Below are 20301 nucleotides of genomic sequence, written 5' to 3' on the forward strand. Positions count from 1 at the left end.
GTGTTTAAAAATACTGTAGATACTTAATCAATATTGAATTCATGATCAATAAATGCAAAAATGAATATTACAAAAAATATATGTAATTTCTGTATGCAGCATGAAAAACTATGGTAGACTTCTGATGGTGATTTCACTTAATAATACTTCTAAAATTGTACATGTTTCAAGTTATGAAATGTATAATACTGTCAACTATACATATTGCATGCAAAAGTGGTTTGATTGTATGAACCTTGAATTTAAAAAATAGGAAAAACTATGAGCTGGAGAGTGGGACAACAGGATAAGCAATGATGGATTAATGATGTTGGGAAAACGGCCAGATTAGTGGTGGCGTGATTAATGCCAGATTAGTGGTAACGTGATTAACGGCCAGATTAGTGGTGGCGTAGTTAATGCCAGATTAGTGGTGGCGTGATAAACAAACAGATAAGTGGTGGCGTGATTAACGGCCAGATTAGTGGTGGCGTGATTGACGGCCAGCTTAGGGGTGGCGCGATTGACGGTCAGATTAGTGGTGGCGTGATTGACGGCCAGCTTAGTGGTGGCGTGATTAATGGTCAGCTTAGTGGTGGCGTGATTAACGGCCAGCTTAGTGGTGGCGTGATTGACGGCCAGCTTAGGGGTGGCGTGATTGACGGCCAGATTAGTGGTGGCGTGATTAACGACCAGATTAGTGGCGGCTTAATTAACACGGAGATTAGTGGTGGCATGATTACCTGACAGATTAGTGGTGGCGTGATTAGCAACCAGATTAGTGGTGGCATGATTACCAGACAGATTAGTGGTGGCGTAATTAACAGAAAGATTAGTGGTGGCATGATTACCAGACGGATTAGTGGTGGCATGATTACCAGACAGATTAGTGGTGGCGTGATTAACAGACAGATTAGTGGTGGCATGATTACCAGACAGATTAGTGGTGGCGTAATTAACAGAAAGATTAGTGGAGGCATGATTACCAGACGGATTAGTGGTGGCATGATTACCAGCCAGATTAGTGGTGGCGTAATTAACAGAAAGTTTAGTGGTGGCATGATTACCAGACGGATTAGTGGTGGCATGATTACCAGCCAGATTAGTGGTGGCGTAATTAACAGAAAGTTTAGTGGTGGCATGATTACCAGACGGATTATTGGTGGCATGATTACCAGACAGATTAGTGGCGGCGTAATTAACAGAAAGATTAGTGGTGGCATGATTACCAGACGGATTAGTGGTGGCATGATTACCAGACAGATTAGTGGTGGCGTAATTAACAGACAGATTAGTGGTGGCATGATTACCAGACAGATTAGTGGTGGCGTAATTAACAGAAAGTTTAGTGGTGGCATGATTACCAGACGGATTAGTGGTGGCATGATTACCAGACAGATTAGTGGTGGCGTAATTAACAGCAAGATTAGTGGTGGCATGATTACCAGACGGATTATTGGTGGCATGATTACCAGACAGATTAGTGGTGGCGTGATTAAAGGGCAGATTAGAGGTGGCGTGATTAACAGACAGATTAGAGGTGCCAGATAAACAAGGCAGGACCATACACAACACCTCTATTGTGTTGACCACAGGTACCAGTCCTATAGGACCTGAGGTAGTATTATATGTATTACACCTTGTGTGAACCACTGGGGTAGTAGTAACACAGCATTGTTTTATATTTACAGTAATAGTGTGTCAAACACTGTCAATCTTGGCCTATGTAATCTTCACATTCCTAGCACGAGACAGACTTGGTGTACTGATGAAACAAAACCCATCATCACACGTATGGACGGCTCGCTCGGATAACACAAACTCATCACCAAGTTTAAAGTCCTTAAGCCAAATATGTCCAAGTTACAAACTGATACCCTACAAATCAACGTCAGACACAGGAAACAATCAGGACGGACCGGTAAACAGACCAGCACAACCTGCTGGTAATTTTCCATCAATCTCCAACCTCTTCAGGCGATCCAGTAGGTCACAGCGTGGGATTTTTCTGAGGTCATTCCGAAGTTGCTGGACACTATAGCGTTGGAAAGTGCGGATTAAGTACTCAAAGGGACTGCTGATCCTGTGGTTCTTCCACAATTGTTCAATGTCCTGAATCTGGCGGTAGTTGAGACCGTGTAGGTCAGCCAGGTTCCTCCAATTGTACATCTGGGAACAGTCCAGCTGGTCCCGAATAAACTCAAACACGGACAAGGCTAGATCATGGATGTCAACCTGGTTCTCTGCTCCCACAGCATCATTGGCAGGCCCTGGGTCCATTGCGCCCGAGGCGCCGTCTAATAGAAAACAACATGGAAAACAATCATATCAACAATATGTGATTGTATACAATGTCTTAGTCATGCTTTGTAGTGTTTTTATTTCCCCAGAAATATTAATGATAATTTCTGATACCATGTCCATATAACACAGTGATTGATTGATTGGATGAATTGGACGACATTAAAATCAAACACATTATCATCACAGAGTCATTTCGCCTTACAAGCCACATTTCTCACAGTCTGTTTTCCCTCATATCGGACGGTTTCCTCTTACAGTCATATTTCTCTCATAGAGCCATATTTCCCTCACACCAGCATATTTCCCTCACAAAGCAGCATTTTCCATTCTATCATAGTTTTATCACAGTCATTTCCGACACACAAGCATACTTCCCTCACATAGCCATATTATCCCCACACAGCTATATTATCCCCACACAGCCATATTATCCCCACACATCCATATTGTCCCCACACAGCTCTATCATTAATACACAGCAATAGTATCCCCGCACAGCTATATCATCCCCACATAGCTATATCATCCCCACACAGCTATACTATCCCCACACAGCAATATTATCCACACACAGCCATATTATCCCCACACAGCCATATCATCCCCACACATCCATATTGTCCCCTCACAGCCATATTATCCCCACACAGCTATATTACCCCCACACAGCTATATTATCCCCACACAGCCATATTATCCCCACACAGTTATATTATCCCCGCACAGCTATATTATCCCCAGACAGCTATATTATCCCCACACAGCCATATTATCCCCACACATCCATATTGTCCCCACACATCCATATTATCCCCACACAGCCATATTATCCCCGCACAGCTATATTATCCCCACACAGCTATATTATCCCCACACAGCCATATTATCCCCACACATCCATATTGCCCCCACACATCCATATTGTCCCCACACAGCCATATTATCCCCACACAGCTATATTGTCCCCACACAGCCATATTATACCCACACAGCCATATCATCCCCACACATCCATATTGTCCCCTCACAGCCATATTATCCCCACACAGCTATATTGTCCCCACACAGCCATATTACCCCCACACAGCTATATTGTCCCCACACAGCCATATTATACCCACACAGCCATATTATCCCAACACAGCCATATTATACCCACACATCCATATTGTCCCCACACGGCTATATCATTAATACACAGCAATAGTATCCCCGCACAGCTATATCATCCCCACATAGCTATATCATCCCCACACAGCTATACTATCCCCACACAGCTATACTATCCCCACACAGCTATACTATCCCCACACAGCCATATTTCCCTTACACAGCAATAGTTCCTTAAACAGCTGTATTTTCCTTACATCATCATTATCCTGTGTAATATGCCAAGTAAAATTTGATAATTACATTTACAGAAAAACTAACTTTCCACAAAACAATTAACCAGGAAATCAGCTTCAAACACAACAAAATGTTCATCCCAATTGTCAATTAACAAGGCTTGATCGGTGAAATCACAGAAAGCCTAATTCTGATACCTGTAGCTTTAGCCATCTTAGGTACGTTTTCTCAGGGTTATGATACAACTTATTCAATCACCTGTGTCATCATCAATTTACAGTTTATTTTATATTTAAAATATTGTGTAACTGCTAATAAATCATGATACTATCAGGAGTTTATGTCAAATAACGCAAGGGAAAACAAACTAAATTACACAGGTACTTTAAATGTATTGAGAGTAAAGTGATGTTTCAGGAAATCTTGATATCAATGACACTGTGACAGTAGCATCAAGTCACTGATATTTCCCAACATGAATACCAGAAGATCTCATCAATGATACAAATGTATATATTTATTCACAAAAAGGTTAAGTATTCCACTTTTTTTAACTGTGTACAAGTTTTGAAAAGTTCTTAGTCTCTTAAATTCATGGTATTTCCCCTGTCTTCATACAAGGTAAATTACAACTGTATATAGTATTATGTCAAATAAAAAGAACTTATATATATATGTATTTGGTTTTTTTAATTAAATGTTTCCCTTTTTGCTATAGTAAATAGGCAAGCAACTCAAAGTTCGAAAAACGCCAAACAAACTGGAAATCATCTTCATTAGAGACACAACACAAAACATTGGGACTCTCTACTTCAGTGAGGAGAAATAGATCTGCAATGGCTCTTTACAAAATCAAAACCCTTACTAAAAGTCACAGCAGAAAAATGAAAAGATAACCGATAGGATTATAATAAACTTACCATCACGTCCGCGGTGACTGTTTGTATTACTTGAACTGATGGTCCTTGTGCCCCTGTCCTCCTGAAAAAAATAATGGTATTGTTCTATAAGTCTCCTGGTGGTTTCTAGGGTGTTAAAATTGAAATTAAAAGTATAATATTGAAAAATTAATAATTATTCATTTTAAGGAGTGCATATACCGTTGACATTTAAAACGTCATCATCAGCATTCAATTGCATCACATTCATTAACAAACGCTTCCCCATCCTGCCCTCAGATAGTCAACATCAGCATTTCATTAATAGTACACATTTATAAACTCACTTCACTTATCCAACAGGCCCTCAGAAGGTGAATATCAGCCGTTTTCTTATAGTTCACATATACAAATTAAACTCACTTATACCCACCCTACCCTCAGCAAGTTGATAACAAGACGTTCATTGATCACACACATTTTTTCACATTTTGTTTGAGATACATACCCTTCTGGGTGAACCAGTGTTTCCATTCAAACGATCATCAAAATCTCTGTTATCTATCGAAATTCAAAGGATAAAATGTATGGAAATATTTAAGATACGATTTGAAAGTGACAAAACAGAAATGTAAAATAGAGTTTTATAAGAAACATATATGCAATCTGTATTCTTGGCTTTAATTTTATTGTTGCATATACATCTATTTAAATTGATATTGAATTTAACCAATCAAAATTGAGAACAATAATCACATAGATAATGACCATTATTACATTGAGATAGCTAGCTCCTATTTACAAATCGGATGTAAGAGGACTAAATACTTGAAATGACTGAATTGATCTTAATTGCTCAATTACATCTGTAAGTCATCCCCACCACAGTGACACAATTGTAAAAACCATCCTGACCATGATTACCATATTTCTGTGAAAATAAGCGATTCCACACATTTTTTGCAGAAATCAAACTGGCTTCACAAGCAAAGGGATTCACCATGTGCATGTATAGGAAACACCTGATTTACCTGTTTCAGACTGCATACTTGAGTGGTTGTCAGGATCCCCCGGGCGGATGTTGGGCCCCAAGAAGCCTGCAGTGTGCGAGTCTAGATTACTGGGAAGAGACTGGAGTCCCCGAGACGTCCCACCACCAGCACCACTAAAGCTTGATAGCAAGTTCATTTCCGACTCCTGCATCCCAATGGTTGGCATGCTGGTCATTCTCTGAGCCAAGGTCATTCTTTGTGGCGAAGTCATCCCCTGAGATGAGGTCATTACCTGGGGTAAGGTCATCCCCTGAGGCAAGGTCATCCCCTGAGGAAAGGTCATCCCCTGGGGTAAAGTCATCCCCTGAGGCGAGGTCATCTCCTGGGGTGAAGTCATTCTCTGAGACGTGGTCATCCCCTGGGGCAAGGCCATCCTCTGGACAGACACATTCTGCATCCTAAGGTTCTGTGAGTTAGGAGCCATTTTTTGGTCGTGTTGTCCTTGTTCACTATTTCGGTCACACTTCTGATCAGTGTATGCATTTACAATACCACTGATCTGCTGTTGAGTCTCGGATAGTGTGATGTTTCTAAGTCCTGGGAATCTGATGTTTGATATCCCCTCCACTATCTGGTCCACTTGGGTCTGCACAGCCAATGGATCCTGCGAGAACTGCCTTTGATTTAACCTTTGACCTTGTGACATCTGTCCTTGTACCATCTGTCTTTGATTTAACCTTTGACCCTGTGACATCTGTCCTTGTACCATCTGTCTTTGATTTAATCCATAACCTTGTGACATCTGCCCATGTATTGACCTTTGACCTTCTGACACCTGTCCCTGGTTTAACCCTTGTTCTTTCTTTGACATCTGCCCCTGGAATGACGGTTGACTCAACTGATCGCCCTGACCACTGTAAGAATTCTGACTGAGTCCGCTATTTCTACTATTTCCAAGCTTCCCACTTGCATCACTTAGAATCATTGAGTTGATCATGCTTGATTCCATTGATGGTATACTGTCTAATTTCATGTTTTGCCTTTTCTGTGAACATTCTTCACAGACCTCATTCAGAGCAGTGGGACCAAATGTTGGAAATGGAGCTACAGATTCATCTGTGAAAAAGTCTTGATTCTGTGCAGCATCTGGGGGAACGGTTACAGCCAAGGGGTCTTTGCTTTTCTTGCAGTCTACACAGAATCCTGATTTGAAACCCTGCTCTGGGTTATTTGAATTATAAAGGGAAGTTGGTAATGCCTGATCATCCAATAAATGCTCCATGTCTCCACGGACATATGACGAAACCATTGGCGATCCTGTGCTCAGCTGGTCCTGACTGATGAACTGTACACCACTTGACCTATATGTACTAAAGTTTCCACTGTCATTGGTGTTAACACTCACTGCTCCTTGATTGGGAACAGGCTGCACATAGTTCTCCATCACGACACCCTGCTGATTCGACGGGTCATACTGTTGCTGCTGCTGATAACTTGAAAAAAATATGTTCTCAGAGGAAAAGCTTTCTGCTTGTTCTTGATTTTGTTCAGGCACTCTTTGTTGCATCAACTGAGCTGTTGGGTGTTCCGAGGTAATTCCAGTCATGTGACCAGGGTTATTCCCAGTCACCTGACCTGGGTTATATCCAGTCACCTGACCAGGGTTATATACAGTCACCTGACCAGGGTTATTTCGGGTCGCTTGACCAGGATTATATACAGTCATCTGACCAGGGTTATTTCGGGTCGCTTGACCAGGATTATATCCAGTCACGTGACCAGGGTTACTTCCGGTCACCTGACCAGGGTTATTTCGGGTCGCTTGACCAGGGTTATATCCAGTCACCTGACCAGGGTAATTTCGGGTCACTTGACCAGGATTATATCTAGTCGCCTGACCAGGGTTATAACCAGTTGCCTGACCAGGGTTATATCCAGTCACCTGACCAGGGCTACATCCAGTCACCTGACCAGGGTTACTTCCAGTCACCTGACCAGGGCTATATCCAGTCACGTGACCTGGGTTATATCGAGTCGTCTGACCAGGGTTATTTCCAGTCACCTGACCAGGGTTATATCCCATCACTTGTGGTATAGCTCTTGCTGCTGGCTCAGACCTGAATGTAGCAGGGTCCTGTTGGGCTTGTGGTGAGGTGGATGCTGGTAGTGACCTTGATGACCCCTTGTTAAAGGACACCGGGGCTGAATCCCCAACTGGGGGCTGCCTAGACCCATCCGCTGACCCACTATCAGACGATATAGAACAATAGTGCTCCATTGGGCTTCGAATGTTGTGAAGGCCACTTGATGCTGATTCTGAAAGTCACAAAACATTAATGTCATTGAAATTAAAAATGATGTTATGCATAACAAGAGGCCCAGAGGGCCTGTATTGCTCACCTGGATATGTTTAAAGTAATAATAAATAATAAATTATAATAATTTGAGGTTCTTATATACCGCTTTATCACAACATAGTCCGTAGGGCATCTCAAAGCGGTTCACAAATGATAATTCGTGGTTATAGGGCCTTTGCAACCAGCCAATATCTTTCTCAACTCCCTTTGTAGCATATGCTGCCATTTCGGCGCTCACAGCTAGCATTCTACAATTCTAGCACTGCCCAACCACATACTCACTTACAGTTAAGTAGACTGGAACAAGCGGAGTAAAGTATCTTGCTCAACGATACAACGCCGTGCCGTGACTGGAACCGCCACCTTTCGGTCACGAGCCCCGCGTCCTACCACTAGACTACTGTACCTCCTTGATATAGATAAAAATATAGCACTCCTTGGTAGGTATTTTATGTACATATGAAATTTCAGAAAGATCCATCCAGTATTTCTGGAGATATAGCGAGAACAAACTTCAAATTCCAAGATGGCAGCCTGGTGGCCTTCTTGTTTTAATGAAAACACCCTAACAGTAACAGGCACTACTAAACAACTTGATGGAGACAAAATTGGGATAGTCTTGAATCCCTATGGTAGGAGATGGATTTCAATGGTTTTGGGCCCTGCCCCTCTGCCCCCGTGGGGGGGGGGCACACTAACTGTTTATACAAAATTGAGTCCCCATGGCCCAAGGATGCTCCAGACCCAATTTGGATGAAATCCCTTAATTCCCTTTTTGGGCCCTACACCCAACTTTTTTACAAAATAGAGTAAGGATTTTAAAGGTTTGCTTCTATTTCCTCTATTTGGCCCCAAGGGCACCAATTATACAAAATTGAGACCACTTTGATCAANGGGGGGGGGGGCACACCCACCGTTTAAACAAAATTGAGACTGCTTAGCCCAAGGATACATCAGACTAAGTGAATTCAGATAAAATCCCTTTACCCATATGCTAGAAGAAGGATTTTAAAAGTTTTACCTCTATTTCCCATATTGGGCCCCTCTTTTCTGACCTAAGCGGGGGTCACACCCACTGTTTATACAAAATTGAGTGCCCTTGGCACATGGATGCTCCTGACCAAATTTAGTTAAAATCCACTCAGCCGTTCAGGACTAGTAGCGTTTTAAAGAAAAAGTTGAATGACAGACGACAGACACTGCACCATGGCATAAGTTCATTTGCCCTTCGCGAGCTAAAAATACAATGTGTTTTATTTTGAATATTAAGTAAAAAAATGTTTATCAATATAGTGGGCTATACCACTTAATGTCGAATCTGAAAATCCAAAAACTATATTGAATAGATGTTTTGTTTATTTTGAACAGTAAGTACATCAAAGATTAACTCATTCACCCCTGAAGACACATTTGAATCCTTCCAATCCAAAGGTTGGAATAGTTTATTATGAAATTTCAGGGGTTAATTAGCTTATCAGTTTAGAAGGCTATACTGCTTGATGTCAGTCTAAAATTCATGATTAAATAAAAATTCTAAAGGCAATGCATAATCTTAACAGCTAAACGACATAAACCCTACATATAATCTTATAAAAGGCCCAGATAAAAACCTTGTTTAGACATACCTGGTGGAGAGTTGTGTCGCAAGTAGTAAGATGGCAAATTAGAAACAGGCGCAGCATTTTGTAAGGAACTCACGCTCATCCTTTCCCAGTTGGATGAATCAAGGGCTGGGTCGGTGAGATTTCTGACTATTCCTGTAGGAACGCTCACGGACTCCTCTGTAAACAAAAAACCAGGAGTTCAATTGGTTTCTTAAAGTTAATTTCAAAAGTGTCTGCTCAGATGGTCAACACCATTGGAAATTGTGTTTTACAGTTTCCAGGACTGAACCTCATAAAACATCTGTCTGAAGTCATCTGGAGGTATATTTTTCGCGCATTCCCGTGCATATACGACAGAACTGTTCAGGGTAAGCAAGGGGTGTAAGACATTTCTATCTTACATCCCATTTCATGTGTGTGACCTCACAATGGGACAACCATGTGTGAAATCATGAAATCACGAACATTCTGATGCCAGGAGGCACAAATTACAATATTTTTTTCCAAAGTAAAATCTTTCATAACGGACTGGTCGAAATATTACTCCTGACACTTCCACACTGTGACAATGTTATATATAAAACAATGACATCTACCAATGGACATATCGGCACACACATTACCCAGTATAATTTTACAGGCTGATGGCAGACTCCATGTTTTGTGTTATAACAACAGATAAAGATACCAATGAAACCATTCAATTTGGCCTCTGTATGGAAGCCTTGTAGGAAAATACTGGTTTATTGAATATTATTATTATAATTATTATAATATTATTAAAATAGCCCAGTGGAAATGGTTAAGCAATGTTTTGGTAAACTAGAGGCCAGGATGGCCATAGCAGATTTTGACCAGACCTGAAAGAAATATTTCAAAAAAATAATGAAAAAAAAGAAAACTTGGAATGAAGCTCTGTTCCTGCTTCAGTCAAAATTCTACAGCTGCTGTTTTAATGGGAGGAAAAATAAAACATTGACAGGCAGACCCCTTATCTAAAGTTTGTGAGCATTAAGATGAAATAATAAGGACCAGAACTTGACTGTTATCTAATCTACTTTGATAGTTACCAATGGATGCTGTCGGACCGCCGTGACATATCAGTCTGTAGACATAATTGGCAATTTCTGTAATTTCTGCGAAGTGAACAAGTGCTTGCACAAAGTTGTCTGACAAATCAAAATCCTTCTTAAACTCTTCCAGTGCCTCCTCTGAAACACCATGATTGATGAAGAGGACGCGGCCATTTCTCCGGGGATACAGATACTCTGCAAGTCAGGAAAACATATTAACGTTAATTTACTAATTTGGCTTGGTTTTATTGGGTTTAGCCTACTATCAACAGCTAAAAACCCTGTCACTGCGATTGCACAGCGTTGTTAAATTTTCCAGAGTGCTGTGAGATCACAGCATTCTCACAGCGACCTTGGCGTTTCTACGGAGCTTCAAGGCGTTCTACCGCATTCCTACGGAGTACTAGTTGACAACTGTCTGCGCTCTCATGGCGCTCTCATGGCGCTCTCACGGCGCTTTCACTGCGTGCATCGAGTGGTCACGGCACGTATAGGCGCACCAGAGGCAGTGTCATCTCAGAGAATGAGACCTAACTGCGCTGCTACGGCGACCTCACGGCAATTCCACTGTTCTCTTATCAGAATGCCGAGTACCGGCGTTTGTTTTGGGCATGCTCAAAGTGTGCGCAGTCGCTCGGCATTCTATGTGATCCCACTGCATTGCAGCGGCGATGCTTGTGATTCCACTGCGCGCAGATCGGTGTTGGATTTTTCTTGGACGCAGTAGGAACGCGACCCTAGTGTGACAAGGGTTTAAGGTGATTTACAGTAAGGACATGTCCCTTTGTATGTAATGTATGCCTGCATGTGTGTGGCTTCGGAAAGCAGTATAGTTGTGTATTTGCCTCTTTGCAACAGCAAAGATCTAATGGCAAATTTTAGAGTGCAACCTCACGAAAATACCATGCCGAAGGCATTAAGAACAGTATTTCAACTGGTCACATAATTTAGTAATTAAGACAAGTATCCAGAAATATACTTCCAATCATATATTTAAGATTTTACCAATTCCTTCAAAACAAACCAAAATCTAAAGTCATATTGACCATAATAGGCAGAGAGAATTTTAGATTCAATTTTGAACTCGAAATTTGGAAGAGAAAGGTTCAAAAATGAAAATTCCTACCTTTGATGTTCTGGAACAACTTGAATGCCTTTCTGTTCTCTGTTAGGGACAAGAAGTCTCTGTCCAAAATGAATATTGTAGTCCCTTCAAAATCACTCTGCAAAAACAAACCTGCCTTTTGGACATCCTCGACACCTGTGGAAATTAAGGCACAGGTACAGTCATTTAAACAAAGGTTCAAGGTATTGTTTAACTGAACACTTTTGTGAAATTTCATTGACTCAAATCAAGGATGAAGGTGAAAGGGTGACGATAACTGAATTTGTTATGGTCAGGTTTGGACAGATATATGCAGCCCTATATCCCTTCCATACCCCACACTTACATCGTTATCTCCCTTTGCTGTTTTTGTGGGAACATGAAAACAATACTTATCTGAAAGCTTTTTTTCTGTCAAAATATTTTAGTGAGAGGTAATTAGGAGCACAAAGTCAATTTAATCTGGAAATCAATTTCAAAATGCAGAAAGGTTAAGGTTATGAGCTGCCAACATTAATAAGTAACCTCATGACCTAATAGCATGTGACCGCATGGCATTAATGTGATCAAATAAAATAACATGACATTGATGTGACCACATGACATTAATGTGACAACATGACATTGATGCAACCACATGACATTAATGTGACAACATGACTTTTAACATGACAACATAACTTTTAATGTGACCACATGACATTAATGTGACCACATGACTTTAATGTGACCACATGACATTAATGTGACCACATGATATTAATGTGACCACATGAAATTTAACATGACAACATAACTTTTAATGTGACCACATGACTTTAATGTGACCACACAACTTTATTGTGACCACATGACATTAATGTGACCCCATGACATTAATGTGACCACATGACATTAATGTGACCACATGACTTTATTGTGACCACATGACTTTAATGTGACCACATGACATTAATGTGACCACATGACATTAATGTGACCACATGACTTTAATGTGACAACATGACATTAATTTGACCACATGACATTAATGTGACCACATGACTTTAATGTGACCACATGACTTGATTGTGACCACATGACATTAATTTGACCACATGACTTTAATGTGACCACATGACTTTAATGTGACCACATGACTTTATTGTGACCACATGACATTAATGTGACCACATGACATTAATGTGACCACATGACTTTAATGTGACCACATGACTTTAATGTGACCACATGACATTAATGTGACCACATGACATTAATGTGACCACATGACATTAATGTGACCACATGACTTTAATGTGACCACATGACATTAATTTGACCACATGACATTAATGTGACCACATGACTTTAATGTGACCACATGACTTTAATGTGACCACATGACTTTAATGTGACCACATGACTTTAATGTGACCACATGACATTAATGTGACCACATGACATTAATGTGACCACATGACTTTAATGTGACCACATGACTTTAATGTGACCACATGACATTAATGTGACCACATGACATTAATGTGACCACATGACTTTAATGTGACCACATGACATTAATGTGACCACATGACATTAATGTGACCACATGACTTTAATGTGACCACATGACTTTAATGTGACCACATGACATTAATGTGACCACATGACATTAATGTGACCACATGACTTTAATGTGACCACATGACTTTAATGTGACCACATGACATTAATGTGACCACATGACATTAATGTGACCACATGACTTTAATGTGACAACATGACATTAATTTGACCACATGACATTAATGTGACCACATGACTTTAATGTGACCACATGACTTTAATGTGACCACATGACATTAATGTGACCACATGACTTTAATGTGACAACATGACATTAATTTGACCACATGACATTAATGTGACCACATGACTTTAATGTGACCACATGACTTGATTGTGACCACATGACATTAATTTGACCACATGACTTTAATGTGACCACATGACTTTAATGTGACCACATGACATTAATGGGACCACATGACACTAATGTGACCACATGATTTTAATGTGACCACACGACATTAATGTGACCACATGACATTAATGTGACCACATGACTTTATTATGACCACATTACTTTAAATGCCACCTGAGTTTTGATATAAGCTCGTTATTCCACACTTGCATTCCTATGCTATCTGAAGCTTGAGTTACTGTGTGAGACAGCAGGGTATATAAGTTAAATGCTTTTTGTCATAGAAAAATTGACAAATATCTCCAAAATGTTTCTTCAATAGTTTACTTTTGATGAATAGAAACATTGAAGCTTGACTGTTACTGGCTGTGACTAGAAACAAAAAAGTATAATTACCATGTATGATAAGTATCCCAGAGAAGGCTGGCTTAGGTGTTCTGTCTGTCAGAACTTTACTAAGACTTTCAGCCTTTTCCTTCACATCATTTTCACCAGAACAAAGTATCCCTGAAATGAAATAAAAATCAACTAAGTATTCAGAACACCAGTATCTATATGCATATTGATACTTTAATAGTACCCCATTCTCAATCACTATTTTCTCCATCCAACATTGTCTTTGACATCCCCTGGCCTCACTAAATTACATTTTTGAATTATTTAGGTTCAACATACCCTTAAGCATGGTACAGTCACCTTAACTTCAACCCCCAGACAAGTTACTTTTAAAGATCCCAATTAAGCTTTGGAATATAGATATAGAATTTAATCTTGCTTGTAACAAGCATTTCCATTGGCTTAAAAATTTATGTTATCATCCCATAACGTAAAAAAATGACGTCACCATTTGTAACGTCACTTTTGATTGGTTGATACAGCGGGGCAATATTTTTCTAAGAGAAAAGAGTCCATCAATAAAAGTGGATTTCCACAGGGATTGTGTATAGTAGATTAAATTATAAGGATAACTTGAATATATTTTTCATGTAATGGAGCTATAACACAAAGAAACGGAGTTTACTGTCATCATAAACCGCTTCGCAGTTTATATAGAGTACACTCCGTTTTTTTGTGTTATATCTCCATAACATGAAAAATATAATCAAGTTAATCCTTAAGTAATTTGGATATATTTACCTGATACTTATAGTTATTAAAATTGTACATAGCAATGTTCATGAACTGAGTTAGTACTAATATCAATACCCGGCCTCCTCTGCCCCGGCTGGGGCAATATATATACAAACAATCTCTCGTCGTCAGAAAGCCGGGGCAATATATATACAAACAATCTCTCGTCATCAGAAAGCTAGGTTATCGCAGCTAGAACTGAGTCTGCAATGAGGCATTACGGCCAATGACTCTATAAAAATGGTTCAATGGCATTATAATAAGTCAAACTCTTCTGCGACCCAAATGAATTTGATATGTCATAATGACGTATCATCCAAAGTTTGTTTGTATACCTGTAGCCCCTAGGTCATGCGGAGCATAATGAAATCTTAATTTCTAGCTGTGGAGAAGCATCCAGCCACAAATAAAGATTCATATGTGTCCATGCAAATCTTTATTTAAAATATGACTAACCTGCAGAGGGTTGAACTGTTGGTCGACCACACCATCATTAAGGCCGCGGGATTGTGGAACCTTTTGATATACCCCTCACCATGCATATATAGTCATAATAAAACAGATTGATTAACAGATCCTTACCCGATAGAGTAACCAAACATAGTAGCCCGAGTTTCCTCTGGCCCTGACACCAGACTTAAGACATTTTGACAGATAGATGTCTGGCTTACACCAGACAAGACCAGCAGACATCCAACGTCAGTGAAGGCAAATTCGTCACATTAGTAAGGGTTTCTGTTCATAATTCGACCAAATAGGCATGTATCAAAATGCCGACGAGCACTGATACAGAAGATTCGACTGAAATGCCTATAAATAAACATTGTTGTAAACATGCCTGAATGACATCACGCAGCAACATTTGTGACCTCATCAGGCCTTCAGTGGTTTTGCTCAAAGGTGCAGGCAGTTTCGCCACCTTCAAACATTTGACTAATTTACAAGTAATCTAAGTGTTTAAATGTAAAAATAAATATGTTTATGTTACACAAGCTGTACTGATACGAACAGCTCCAAATGTGTGTGTGTAACAATGATTAACATTGAAATACATGGCTTTTTTTAGTTGTGATAGTTAGTTTTCGGTAACTTGAAGAAACTGATTAATGTTGTTTAAGAAAGATGACGGGTATCGGCTGAGATGATGTCAATTTACATGATACGCAATAAAGACTCTGTCCCTTACAAATATAAACTTCTAAATCGCTACCCAATATTATATTTTTCATCGGGTCAGGATGAGAGAGTCCTGGCTTTCACCGATCCCCCCACCCAATTTATCACATGTACATCTCCGATAGTATTGCACGTCAATGGGAAACATCTGACAAATAAAAATGATTTTCTTGGGCTTGAAAACAAAGACTGCCCGGCCAGGTGTTGTAAATGTACTTACTTTTTCATGTAAAAATCAGTCTTTGGTAACTGTCGGTCTCTACGTCAATCAGCATGCGATTGTACAGCAGTACTTTCAGGCCGACCACAAATTACTTTCAGATATAAATCTAGAAAATTTCTAGATGGTATTTTAATTTTAAGTGTTGTAAGATTGTTGAATGTAAGACGCAAACAATACTGTAGTTTTAAACAAAATAAGGAAGAATACTTTAGTTTGTTACTTGTAGATGATGGACATACCGGACCCATTGTTATTACACACTGGGTGGGTCGAGGAGAAACTGGGACCTGTTTATATAACCAACATCATTAATTTCCTTGTAAACAGACAATCGTCGACTGCTGTACATGTACAGACTATTTTTAATGATTACAAAATCGTAAAGGCTTATGAGTACTTTCAGTCTGGTCACTTTCAGGAAGTTTACTACCATTCCACATCAACTGCATCGGCTGTATTTTGTCAGCCAAATGTACACCGTACTGGCGTCACATGAAGTGAAGGGTGACTTACATACAGTGTGAGTTTGCTGTTACAAGGAAAATGGAGCAGTAAAATAGGCTATGAAACCAAGACAACTGTTGATACCTGTAGGTGATTGTGTAATGTTTAAATGAAAGTATTAGTTAACGTTCTATTTATCTTTTTGAATGCAAACTAAATGCTTAATAGCGAGTCATACCCTAATATTGATAATACAAATTTATATATAAATTGTCTAGAAATATATTAGTTAGCTATGAAAACTATTTTAATTAGTGATAAATAAAATAAAGCACTCCTTATAAATATTGTCCTGTACATAACATTCTTGTCAATAATGTGTCATAGACTGGGCACATTCAAATATCAAGGAAACAGTTTTATGGTTTAAAAATATATCAATTATCTCCCTTAGACTAGAACATTAAATAATGAATGTGATGACTCAATAAACAAAAGCAGGTTTCAGTCAAACTTGAACTTGGCCTCAGTCTTAGTATATATTGTACATGCTCTTATAAGTTATCTTGTGAAGAGGAATGTCAGGCGATTTCATTGGCAACAAATGGACAGTGAGAATCCGCTTAGGCATGACATTCGTCAGGACAGATTAACATCATCTAACTTTTTATTCTGTACATACTAAGATATTTTCTTATATGTCAAAGGTAGCAAATATGGAACCTTTATTGTGCAATTTGTTGGAGTATAGAAAAATAACCCAAATATAAAATCTATTAAACATGGCAGGGAACTGGAACCAGAGGCCAAACAATCCTACAAGAAAGAAATGTCAAAGTATTTTTGTAGTAAAGTGTCCATTTCTGAATGTGGCATATTCCTTGACCAGAATCACTCTTATTTAGGAGCAAGTCCAGACATATTGGTCACGTGTGAGTGCTGTTGGAATGGTGTTGTAGAATTAAAATGTCTCCTTGTTACAAAATGTGCTAAGTGTTCAAGGCTCTGCTCCTCTAAGCTTCCAGTCTATTTACAGAACACCAATGGCTCGATATGTTTGAAAAGGAAACATTCATATTGTTTTCAAATCTAAGGGCAGCTTATACCATCACAGGGAGAAAGGGTTGTGACTTTTATATGTAGCAAATGTTGTATACACATGTAATGGCAAACACACAGAAAGGATTTTATTTGACAGCTCCTACTATTTGTAAATACTTGACAGTTTAATATAGTTTTATGTGAAGTTTGTAGTGCCTGAACTTTTTTTAAGGCCTTTGAAAAATCAAAATGAAAAACACAGATCTGCCTGTCATGTCAGAGGCAATGACCATTGATCATGACCCTGCTACAACACATTTCTACCCTGTATGTAATTATATGCATGTAATCAAGGAAGGACACAGCATACAGATTACTAAATGGGCATGTTAAAAGTGCAGTGTTATTGGCAGAGTTTGAAAGTTTTAAGTACAGACTTTGCAAGTTAAGCAAAATATAATACAACATGGCGCTTACATGTATTTGAAGACGATATCGATATTAGTACAAAACATCATACAGCACTATACATATTCCAAAATACTTGTATTATGTTAGATCTATCCACTTACGGAATTTCATTTCCTGACATTGATAGCGTGCCATCCGCACCCGGCTTGCCAAAGAAACCTGCACTGCCGTACAATCAATGTACTGTGACCCTTTTACCTCAGCCCAGTAACGTGTAACGATGTCACTGTCAGTGAATATTATGTCCAGGTTCTGTTTTAGCAACCCGAAGGAAAATGTCTTTCATTTCTTAATCACAGTTTCTGTCGTTGAAATCGCACCACAACCACACTTACACATTTTGTTGTTGTGCGATTCTACTGGGATTTTCCCAACGGGAATTCACCTAACCTGATCGAGTAGTCGTTATTTCTTGCCAAAGCTGGGATCATAGGTGGTANTAACAGCTGAGCTGCCCTCACTGGAACCGGGGCTGACGGGGACCGTCGCTGACCAGGACCGTTGCATATTGTGGCGTTTTCATACACTTCTTTTAGCAAAAGTCTGCCATGATTTGTATCAATATGTGACTAATATTAGCATGGGAAAGTATCAGCATGAAATCATCAAGACAAAGAGATTATGATCATTGTTTTTAATACTTCACTATACGTCCCTGAAAAAGTGTAGCAGAAATCATAATGCGGTGTAGGAATATAGCAGTTACCTCCCTTTGATCATTTAATAACGATCATTTTCACTTACGTTGAGGCTAATAGAGTTGCAATTACTTTAGTTTGTGAACATTTCATTTAGGTTTTCTCTGTATTTATCATTGACAGTATAATTATGAGCAACACATTACACTCACTTAAGTCTGCAAACAAGAAATGTAGAGTGAAATTGNATATGTAACACGCATGCTGATTGGTCGAGCTATTTTCGGCTATTTTTAACCGGCCGTTCGGAACATTTCGGAGGTTTACTTGCTGTGATGCACATATGACAAGAGGACTTCCGAATATTATATCGGATTTTGGCGCAAGATTTTGAAGACGAGAAAAAACACAGAAAAAACATGAAATTTGTACATTCTTGCTAAAATGGCAATTGTCACATGGTAAGTTCTTATTAAAATATCATGGAATGATAAAGTAAAATAGCTGTTAAATTACAAAGCTTTATTCTAATGCTAATGCATTAAAAAAGTAGTTTAAAAATAAAATTGGTGGTAATTGATATTTGAATTTAATTGGAATTGGAATTTAATTAATTTAAAGAAAATTTATCCAATTTGTAATGTGTTTGTTTTTTTGTTTTTTTAACTATAACATAAACATATATTATATGATCTGAAATAATTCTGTCAATTAAAACAAAAGATCCATAAAAAGGTGTATTAGTCTAAACATTCTAAATACAAGATCAAGAATTATACATATATTTCAGTTATTTACCATGACACTGAAAATTATATCTGATGTACAATGTAATGCAACAGCTATTTTATCTATCATAGTTATTCCTTTAGAAGGAATTTTAGGATAAATGATAACAAAAGCAGTCTGCAATTTAACATTGTAATATCCTGCATCATATAAAAGTTGTCATCACTTGATCACATAATAGGGTATTCATTTGGCACACATTCAGTAATTACACATCATAGACAATTCACTCAAGCCAACATTATATTATTATTTGTTTTCCCTTTTCCAACCCGAGTTATCAGCACGGGTAGGCAGGTGAATTATTTATCTTAATATTTAAAGAAAAAAAATCGAAATAAAATATTATTTAAATTTAACACAATCACAAAGTATAAGTACCTTTTTATGCCAACAAAATATTTTGGGTAGGTGTTATTTTGGTGGGTGGATAAATAAAAGGGGAAACAAACAATATTTTATTTTAGGCACATCTTGACAATTTCAACAAAAATGAATAATTCCTATGCTAATTATATTATTCAAATATTGTGTCAGAACTTTCATGTCAGTAAACTAATGTTTATGCTTGTGGATAATAAACTCAGTCAGTTGATTTTCAACACATAATGGTCCCACAATTTCCATTTATTTTGTAATATTTAAAATTTCACATCACTGATATGGGACGTGTGTTCGTTTTTAACAAAGAATGCATGATTTGTAACAGACTAGCGGTACTTTACAACACAAAAAGTTTGAATTCCTTGTAATTTGTTTCTAATAAAGATCACTGTCAGAACT

General features: G+C 38.6%; 2 protein-coding genes across 2 annotated transcripts; both read right to left on the reverse strand.

Moving 5' to 3' along the window:
• Positions 1-687: 687 nt before the first annotated feature.
• LOC110447607 (circumsporozoite protein-like) lies at positions 688-1545 on the reverse strand. The gene has a single exon (XM_021493407.1). It carries the CDS (start codon positions 1543-1545, stop codon positions 688-690), a length of 858 nt encoding a protein of 285 aa, XP_021349082.1.
• Positions 1431-18471, reverse strand: LOC110447838. Its single transcript, XM_021493780.1, has 9 exons — positions 18193-18471; positions 14002-14112; positions 11661-11795; positions 10532-10729; positions 9483-9638; positions 5540-7816; positions 5017-5069; positions 4551-4611; positions 1431-2276 (listed from the first exon to the last, which is right to left on the reverse strand). The coding sequence occupies exons 1-9, from the start codon at positions 18224-18226 to the stop codon at positions 1888-1890; spliced, it is 3414 nt and encodes a 1137-aa protein (XP_021349455.1). The 5' UTR covers positions 18227-18471; the 3' UTR covers positions 1431-1887.
• Positions 18472-20301: the final 1830 nt, after the last annotated feature.

Source organism: Mizuhopecten yessoensis, unplaced genomic scaffold (genome assembly GCF_002113885.1).
Source record: "Mizuhopecten yessoensis strain PY_sf001 unplaced genomic scaffold, ASM211388v2 scaffold401, whole genome shotgun sequence".
Taxonomy (NCBI): Eukaryota; Metazoa; Mollusca; class Bivalvia; order Pectinida; family Pectinidae; genus Mizuhopecten; species Mizuhopecten yessoensis.